The sequence below is a fragment of the Castanea sativa genome, chromosome 12 (genome assembly GCF_040712315.1).
Source record: "Castanea sativa cultivar Marrone di Chiusa Pesio chromosome 12, ASM4071231v1".
In the NCBI taxonomy this organism is placed as follows: Eukaryota; Viridiplantae; Streptophyta; class Magnoliopsida; order Fagales; family Fagaceae; genus Castanea; species Castanea sativa.
In genome coordinates, this window is record NC_134024.1 from 21,450,606 (window position 1) to 21,460,450 (window position 9,845).

Here is a 9,845-nt window from a genome sequence, read left to right on the forward strand (position 1 = left end):
CTTTTTGAAAAATGTCTCTCTCTCTCTCTCTCTCTCTACATATACATATATATATATATGGGCAAACTACATATTTGGTCCCTATCCTATACACCATATTTTAATTTGATCCATAACTTTTCAATTGTTAATTTGGTCCTTAACCTTTCAGTATCATATCAATTTAGTCCTTACTGTTATTTTTTGGATAAAAATTGATAAAGTGTCTAATGGTCAAAATAAAAAATTAGTTTTCGTTGATGTGACAATACACTAAAATTTTATTTTGACTGTTTGACACGTCGTCAATTTTTTTCCAAGACATAACAATATGAACTAAATTGACACGACACTGAAAAGTTAAGGACTAAATTGATACAATTGAAAGGTTAAAGAACAAATTAAAATATGCTATAAAACATTGGATAATATCAGCTAACCATTGATTAGTTATAAAATCTAAATAAAATATTGAAAAAATTAGTGTAGACCAATTATAAGATATCAAGAATCACTCATTCCGCACACTACTTACCAAGTCCACCAAGAAATCAGACCCTTTTTCCCCTAAAAAATTCCATAACAAGAATTGACCGGAATATTATGAGATATGGTTTGTTCACAACAAATCATAAGTGACAGGTTATTACAAGTTGTTATTGGTGGGTAAAAAAGTAATTTCAATAGTATGTTCAAATTAGAGCTAATAACAACTTATCACATATAATCTATACTATTATTTAAGGGGTTTCTCCTGTTTGGACCAGATTTTTTTGTTCCAAAATACCCTTCCACCCCTAGATTTAAGTAGAGACAAAACTAAAAGATAGATATATACACGTTGCTGCTTTTTTTTCCTTAAAAAAAAAAAAAACATGTTTATCCAGAGAAAAAAAAAAAAAAAAAACTAAACTGAATAGATATGTACACTTTTTTTTTATATATAAGTAGATACATCTTTAACTCCTACTAAAATGTTGTCTACAAAACATGACCGCTCTTTTAATGGTTTTCAAATTGCTCTTCTATTTTTATTTTTTTGTAAAGATTAATAATTTGCATCTATTATAATTTAAAATTACTATATTTTTCAATTTCAAAAATTCTTAGGAGTGTGATTAGTGTTCTACATTTTGGATGAAATAATTTACTCCTCATACCTTTAAATTTTTTTGTAATTAAAAATTATAGTAATTTCAAATTATAATTGATTCAAATTATTAATTTTTATCAAAAAAAAAAATGTACGTAAAACTTGAAGAAATATACTATGATTTGTATACCTTAATTGGAGCTAAAAGCCTAAAAAACTCAACGACTTCCAGCGGGTCCATCATGAAAATCCACGCAAATAAAAATTTTATATAAAAAACCAAAGACAAAGCTTAGAATTGAATATTTCAATCTTCTAGGTAACGTGTAAAGAAAGATAAAAGACCCACAGAAGAAAAAAAAAAAAAAAAGAGAATGTGAAACTGAAACAAACAGACTCCAACAGACCAAACACAACTTAAAAAAAGAAAAAAAAAAAAAAAAAAAAAAAAACCAAAACTAAACTGTGTGCGTGAGAGAGAAAAAAACAGAGTCGTTGCGCTTGCTCTCAACCAATCCATTTCTCATTTCCAAAAAGGTACTGTATTTATGGTTTTACGATATGTTATAGTTATATTTGCGATCCGATCGATTGAGTTGACTCTGTTTGGTTTCCGAGAAAGTTTAACAGGAAAACTTGAAGGAAAAGCAAGCTTTCAATTTCAAATAAGAATATCGTGTGGGAGTTAGGTGCTGCCTTTCCCTCTTTGACCGTTAGGGTTTTTGTTGTGGAAATTTTTGTCTTCGTTAATCGTTTGTTCTGTAGCTGAGAAAGTTGTTTTAAGGGTTTAATTAATAGTTTTCGTTTTGGTTTTTGATATCTGCGAAATTTGCTTATGTTCAGTTAACTGTGGTGTTGTAGATGTTAAACTTTGTTAAATTCTTCTTCATGGCCTGTACTCGCTAATTAATGTCAAATTAGGGTTCCTAACAGTTTTTTTTTTAATAATGATTTTTAGGGATTTTATTAATAATTTTGCTAATTTGGGGGAAATTTTGGGTTTTGAAAAGTGTTGAATGTGTGAGAATTAGTGTTCAATACTATGCTATTTTTAAATTGGGCAAAGGAATTATAATATGGTTAATATGTGGCTCTTGAATGCTTTTGTTTGGTTTCTGGCAAATTTTGTATTTTGTATATTGTGTTGTTTTGTTGTTGCAGAAATACAAAATTCCTTCTTATATGAAAAACTTAGCACTAACAGAATTATTTAATTTTAGCACCATAGGGTGGGAGTGTTCTTTATTCTGACATATTGGAGCTTTGTGGGTTTTGCAGGTTAGTTTTTTGAAGATTTGGTTTTAGGGTCCTGAAGGGTTGCAAATATGAGTGACAATTTGATGGAGAAAGTTAGTGCCTTTGGTGAACGCCTCAAGATTGGAGGTGCTGAGGTGGGCCGAAAGATGACTGCAGGCATGAGTTCAATGAGCTTCAAGATGAAGGAGCTTTTCCAAGGCCCAAACCCGACTGATAAGATCGTTGATGATGCCACCTCGGAGAACCTTGATGAGCCTGACTGGGCCATGAATCTCGATATTTGTGACATGATCAATACTGAAAAGATTAACAGCATTGAATTGATCCGTGGAATTAAAAGGAGGATTATGTTGAAGAGTCCTAGGATTCAGTACCTAGCTTTGGTGTTGCTTGAAACATGTGTTAAGAATTGTGAGAAGGCTTTCTCGGAGGTGGCAGCTGAGAGAGTTCTTGATGAGATGGTGAAGTTGATTGAAGATCCTCAGACTGTAGTTAATAACCGTAACAAGGCGTTGATGCTAATTGAATCATGGGGAGAATCGACCAATGAGCTCCGCTATTTGCCTGTTTATGAAGAAACGTACAAGGTAAAGTTCTTGTTGCTTTTATATTTTAATACTAGCCTTTGTCCGGTTGCCAACCCCCCCCCCCCCCCCAACTCCCCCCCAAGTGGGTGGTCGTCTCATAAATGTAAATTTATGTCAACTACAGTGTAAATATTTTAATTTTTCTCTATTAGTGTTGTCTCCGACTGGCGTATGAAAAGTTAGTAGCAGTGGCTGATAGGATGTCAATGAGCTCAGGCTCAAATGGCTCTTCCTTCTCCCTTAATAATGGGATGGAGGGTAAGGTTGTGGGTTCTAGTCTTCTAGATCATGGAGTAATAAACTTTATTGAAAAAAGATGTAAGAAAATACAGAGGAATCTCATATTAATAAATAAATCGGAGTACGGGTGTAACTTACCAATACAAATTAAATTTTTTTTTTTTTAAATGAAGAAGATTAAAGAAGGATCTTGTTCTTGTAATAATATTACCAAATAGGTAAGAAGTTTTTGTTTTTTTTTTTTATCCATGTCCCACAGCTGAATTATTTTTTGTGAGCCAACAATTTGGTTCAAAGGGAGTTTATGTTTGAATAAATTTACAAAAAAAAAAAAAAAAAATGCCGGGAAGCAAATGCATTATGTACGTTTAGTATGATAAATAGATTTTAAAATATCTCCATGCAAGTTTTAAATATATATATATATATTTAATTTTCTGTTCTTGTCTTTCTATTTCAGAGTTTAAGATCAAGGGGCATTCGGTTCCCTGGTCGTGACAATGAAAGTTTGGCACCTATATTCACTCCTGCTCGTTCAGTATCAGAGTCAGAATTGAATGAGGCTCTTCCTCAGCGGATTGAGCGTGAACTTCCAGTGCAAAGCTTTACGGCTGAACAAACAAAGGAAGCATTTGATGTTGCAAGAAACAGTGTTGAGCTTCTCACAACGGTTTTATCCTCTTCACCCCAGCAAGATGCTTTGCAGGTATTTTTATCTTATTCAACTGGTTGTCATTAAGCCAGCCCCCCCCCCCCCCCCTTCCTCTCTCTCTTCTTACTCTAGATTTCATAATGTTAAATGATTTTAAATTCCTACAAGTTATAGTATTGACTTCTGTGCCATATCAACCTTGCTTATTATCATTGATCACATGGTTCACAAATGGCTTATTGCATTACCTCAGAAGCAGTATGCTCTAGTTGTTCCTTAATTGTTTGTGGTGAGATATGCCATTTCCATTAGACTGGCGAAAGTTTTGGATATGGAAATTATCCACAAGGTAATCCCCTACAAATGAATTCTTGGTTTAACTGGGATTTTTTCCCCCAAAAAATTTTGGTTGCAGTGTAATTTTTACTCTCTTACAGAATGTTGTGTCTTATATTTAAGCAATAGGACTGACTTAGAATAGAGTGCATTTCTGTACTTCTTATAGACTTCAAACATCTCGTGCATTCGTTTAATTTCTCCTTCACTGAAATTTCTTCTCTTGTCTTCTTTGTCAAAGTAAGTTGTCATTCATACTTCCTTTTTTCCCCCTTGGTATCAGGTCATTTTCCTTTGCCATCTTCTCTCTCCTAACTTTCTCTCTGAGTTAATTTGTCAGGTGACATTGTCAATTTGTTGGGTAGCCATTTAATTTGATTAGTTGTGAAATGATTTATATCCAAGTAGATCTAGCAGTTTCTGTTGGAACGGATGATGATTCATTTGCATTTTGCAAACATGCAAAGTTCCAATATAATCTATTTAGACAATTGACCTCTCTCTTATTGGCTTTCAACTTCTTCTTTTTTCCCCTTTCCTTTCTGGTTTTAATTTTTAATTAATTATTGAAATTTTTTTAAAAAAATAACTATAAATTATAATTGATGGAATGCAAAAAGTTAAGGAAAACTCACACTCTGCTTGTTTCAACTAAAAGTTTTTTTTTTTGGTGGGGGGGGAATTTTCTAGAATACATTTTCTGGAAAACTTACTCATTTTCCTGTGTTTGGTAGTGACAGAAATCATTACTATTGAGGGAATGCATATAGTTACGTTCCATTTTTTTCGATGGAAAACCTTGTGTAAAAATAGTTTTCCATGTTTTCCAATGTTTGGTAGCATAAACAAAGATGAGTCAGCGGAAAACTATCTTTAATTAACATAAAAAGTATGACTTATTTTTAGAGATTGTTTTCCATTAAATTTTTTTGGAAAACAACTATATCTAATAATAAGCTAATTAAGGGAAGTTAGGAGGCTGTTTTTCAACTCATTTAAAGTTGCTACCAAGCATTGGAAAATGAGATAGTTTTATAGAAAATACTTCTTAGAAAATGACTCATTTTCTAGAAAACATCATTGCTGAAACAAACAGAGCGTTAAGGAAGACTCATGCTCCATTTGTTTCAATGAAAAACTTTTTTTTTTTTGGAAAATGACTTGTTTTTAAGAAAACATTTTATGGTATACTGATTCATTTTCCTGTTTTTGGTAGACATTGAAAATGGGCTCACAACCCTCACCTTCTCTTTCTTCATAACACCAATTTCATTACTGCTTTCATGCATTTTATTTTTATCAAACAAGTCTCATATACTCACTTCAGACCCACCATTTCTCAACCTTCCAACCCTTTTCAGCTCATAACCTCAATGAACCCCATCTTCTTTTCCTTCCAAGTTCTATCACTAAACTCCTCCCCATTTTCAAGTCCGAGAATCAGCCTCTCAAAAAAAATTGGGGCTGATTGGTCTCTCTCTTTCTCTCTCTCGGTTGGTAGAGACTAGAGAGAGTGAGAGAGAAGAGAAAGCTTATTGCAGAGGGAAGAGAAGAAAGAGAGACCATACCCTTACATGTTTGAACAAGAGAGCCTTGGTTTGGAGAGAGCTTGTTTTCTTCTGGAAAATAATAGTGGAAAACAAGCCCAAGAAAACAAGGGTAATTATTATATGGCTTTTCCATTGACCAACTTGAGTTTTCCTTTGACCCACATTTTCTTATGCAATCATACAGAAATGTTTTTTTCGCTCAAGCAAATGCAGCATTAGAAATTTTCTGATTTCCAATAAATCTTTTCGAAAATCCACCTTTATTTTCAATTGAACATTCTGTCAAAACTTTGAATTCTTAACAATTAACAAATTTTGGTTCTTTTTGTCATTGGTTGTCATAAATAAAAAGTTGAATAAGTTGTTGAAAACTTTGAATTCCAATGAAGCGACTTCTTGTTCCTACCTTACATCTACCTTCCATCTAATGCTCCTGATTTTGAATTTTCTACCATTAATCCCTTTTCCTGTGTTTTTCCAAAGCAGCAGAGGGATGAAAAAATTCTGAGGGAGGAGAATAGGGAAAATATTAGGTAATTCACTGATGGAATTAGTGAAAGAATTAGAACATTTAGAATGGATTGGAGCCATGTTTAAGGTGACATCAAGAATCCTAGGTAAAGAGGATCAGTGAGTTATGCAAGCATCCAAACATCCAAATGCATCAACACCACAAATTCCAAGGGAAGTTTCTAGGGCTAATTGGTGTGATTTACTTTTTAGGCTAGGGTTTCACTAGGTTAAATTATAGATGAATATCCATTATATCCTCTCAATGATGACTGGTTGTGGGTCATTGAAAAGAAGCACTGATGCAGCAAAAACCAGAGTGTTGGACAGACGTGTTCGGGACATGGCTGCATTTGTGTTTGTGCAATGTCCGACAAAAAAAAAATTTAATTTTTTATTTCATACATGGTTGCAACACAAGGACAACTATTTCTTTTAGAAAAGAAAAAAGAATTTTGATTACTGGGCACAATTAGCTTTGTCAATTGACCCCATATTAGACTCTCTCTTGATCTGCTATATTTGCTGCTCAATTGATCATTCAGAGTTCTCCTGCCTCAGATCAACTCTTAGATTGGCCACTGCTCAAAGTGCATCAGTGATCTTTCTCTGTGTTTGTGCGTCTGTCTGCTGCCCAAAAGCTCATCTTGGTTTCAAGTTTTTGTTTTCTATTCACTTTTGAATTTTGGGTCTTTTGACTGATATTTACTATTATATTTTCTTTTATCTTCTTTTTGCAACTTTATTATCAAAAATTATAAAATATTTTTCCAAAGAGAAAGAAATATATCAAAATGTATCTATTATAACTTTGACGTAAGACAAATTCGTAGGTTGTGGGTTGAAAGGAGTTGGCCAATGCCATATTGTAACTTAAGTTAAGGTTGAGCCTCTCACCAACACTCACCTAGATCTTGGTTTAGATGCAATTTGGTGTCCATAATGGTTTGTTGGTAATTTGGAGGCTAATCATGATTCACAATCTTTTCACTTCATATACACCCTAGAACATTGATAGGCATTAGAAAATGTTTGCCTGGCAGTTACCTATCTAATTCTTATCTTGGTGTATGGATCCCACTCCGCTAATTAGTATATTGTTAGGGATTGCTAACATTTGAACAATGGTAGCAAAAAATTAGCTATTATTGATGGTATATTTTGGATTCTTGTACTAGAGAGTGACCTTTTAAACCACATGTGAGAGTACTAGAAATTTCCTTTCAAATGAATCCTTTTGGTCATGTGTAATTGAAATATTGAATACATGTGGGTGTTCATGGATGCGTTGGCCATCTTATTTTAGAAATCTTGGAGCATTTTCTATTTGTGGTTATTGTGTCAATCCATCCCTTCTTCTCTGAACCTAATTATGTTTTCCCACCCAATCTTTTTCTAATGAAAGAAACTTGACCAATTTGTTCCTTTATTAACCCAAGCTCTCGCTCTCTCTCTCTCTCTTGTTGGGTGTGATTAAGGCAATAGGGAAGCAAAATTTCCCCAAGTAAATAAAAATTCACTTCATGGATACTTGGTGGAATGAAAACAATCACCAATGTAGCTACCATTCAGAATTTCCTGCACCTCCAAAATTCTGAGATCTTGCAACCTTTTGTGGTGAAAGCTTAATTTTTTTAAACCCTAAACCTTTTTTCCATGGCAACCCTTGTCCTTTTGATTGCGTGTTTGTTTAAAATTCATCAATTTGATTTATAGCATGCATTTGATTGAATCGAATGTAACCATTTCAAAAATGGTGTGTGAAATGAGAACAAGGTAATATGAAACTCACCTCAGTGATAGCTTGTTAAGTTATGCAGTGTCTCATTAAAAAAAAAAGGTTTAGAACTGTCTATCTGATCATCTGGTGAAGCAGTTGAGTTTGGATATATTGACCATATAATTTAAATGTCCATGAAAAATCATTCAGAAGGATAACTTACACCTTTAGCTTAATACTGTGACATTCTGGTGTATCTCTATTGCATGATGCGTTGCAGTTTTCCCATGAACCCATAATGTTTAATAGCAATGAACGTGTTAAATTTGCTTATTTTATTATAGTTGAACAAACGCCAAATAATTTTCTGTCATGTAAGATCAAGTGTCTGATCTAGATACATTTGGTGGGTTAAATTTGGGGGGGGGGTTGTTATCCTTAATAACAATGACTGGTTTTTTTTTTTTTTTTTTGGATTAGTGAAATTGGTTTTATTTAAAAGAGGAAATGCCTCACATGCACAACAATGACTGGTATTGGATGTCCTAATTCTTGGCAGTCAATCAACCTTGCAGGTCTGGGCATGGGCACAGTTCACTTAAATGTTATATTATTCCCTATTATAAGTTCAGTCCAAAAAAAGGAAAAGAAAGAAAGCGTAGCGCAATGACAACCACCTAGTACAGTGCAGATGCTGTTTTATGTCATTTGCATGTAATGACATTTTTGTAATGATGATGAGATCGAGACTTGATTGTTCTGTGTTCGAGCAGTTCAAAATCACTAATCATTTGAATTCTTTTTTAGATTTTATTGATTCGCTCTTTCTATGCATGTAATGATTTATGTTTTGTATTGTTTAAGAGTACTGCATACCCTGTGTTTGCATAAATTATCTCCTCTTTCTCAACACAATCTTATTACTTATAAAAAAAGAGACTTAGCTGTTTTGTGCCTTCTTGGATGAATGGTTTCAGCTATGTGAGGAATTTTATTGTCAATTTTAGTTTTGTTACATATTTTCCTGATTTTTGCAACTAGTATTTCAGTTTATATATTAGGCAGTCATTGTTGGCATGCACAAAGTAACATGAATGGAATGTTTTCTTCCCATTGTCAGGATGACTTGACAACCACACTGGTCCAACAGTGTCGCCAGGCACAATTTACTGTCCAGAGAATTATTGAGACAGCTGGAGATAATGAGGCCCTGCTTTTTGAAGCCTTGAATGTGAATGATGAGATCCAGAAAGTTCTCTCCAAGTTTGAAGAGCTGAAGAAGCCTTCAGTTCCACCTGAGCCAGAACCAGCTATGATACCCGTTGCTGTTGAGCCTGATGAGTCACCCCGTCATGCAAAAGAAGATGCCCTGATTAGAAAACCAGCTGGTTCTCGAGGTGGAGGCCAGGGGGGAAGTACCGACGAAATGATGGATGATCTTGATGAAATGATATTTGGTAAGAAAGGTGGGGGTACGTCTGAAAGTGGGCATGATTCCAAGAAGCAACCACCAAAGGGTGATCTCATCAGCCTTTGAGCTGCTTCACATAGCCGATTATTATGTGGTTTTGGGACAGAGCATGCCTGGATGTTGTTGATACTGGATTTTTTAGTTGTTGAAGACAATTTATGTTTGATGTTTAAAAAAACTTGTGATCTTCATAAACATGGTTGTGGACTTCTTCTCTTGGGAACTTCTTCAATTATTTCTGCACATTATGTAAGTAATTCATGTTTATATTTTGATACATAACAGCTTGAGAGGACAAGTGACTGGAAATTCATTTTTTCTGCTGGCTACGGATGCAGAAAAAGGTATCATGTGTGTGGCTTCTGTTCAGTTTCATATACATTGATGATAGCTGCCGGCTGCAGCTTCAGGATAACAGTTTATATACATGACTGTCTGTTTCTTATTTCA

The 9,845-nt window shown here is 34.0% G+C and overlaps 1 protein-coding gene across 3 annotated transcripts; it reads left to right on the forward strand.

The window, feature by feature from the left end:
• The first annotated feature begins 1,372 nt into the window (after positions 1–1,372).
• LOC142619645 (TOM1-like protein 1) lies at positions 1,373–9,845 on the forward strand. 3 transcript variants are annotated; one of them, XM_075792844.1, is made up of 4 exons: positions 1,373–1,609; positions 2,351–2,916; positions 3,617–3,862; positions 9,045–9,845. In XM_075792844.1, the coding sequence occupies exons 2-4, from the start codon at positions 2,398–2,400 to the stop codon at positions 9,459–9,461; spliced, it is 1,182 nt and encodes a 393-aa protein (XP_075648959.1). In that variant the 5' UTR covers positions 1,373–1,609; positions 2,351–2,397; the 3' UTR covers positions 9,462–9,845. The 3 variants fall into 3 exon arrangements, with proteins under 3 accessions (XP_075648959.1, XP_075648961.1, XP_075648960.1); XM_075792846.1 differs by lacking the exon at positions 1,373–1,609 and adding an exon at positions 1,624–1,756; XM_075792845.1 differs by lacking the exon at positions 1,373–1,609 and adding an exon at positions 1,631–1,761.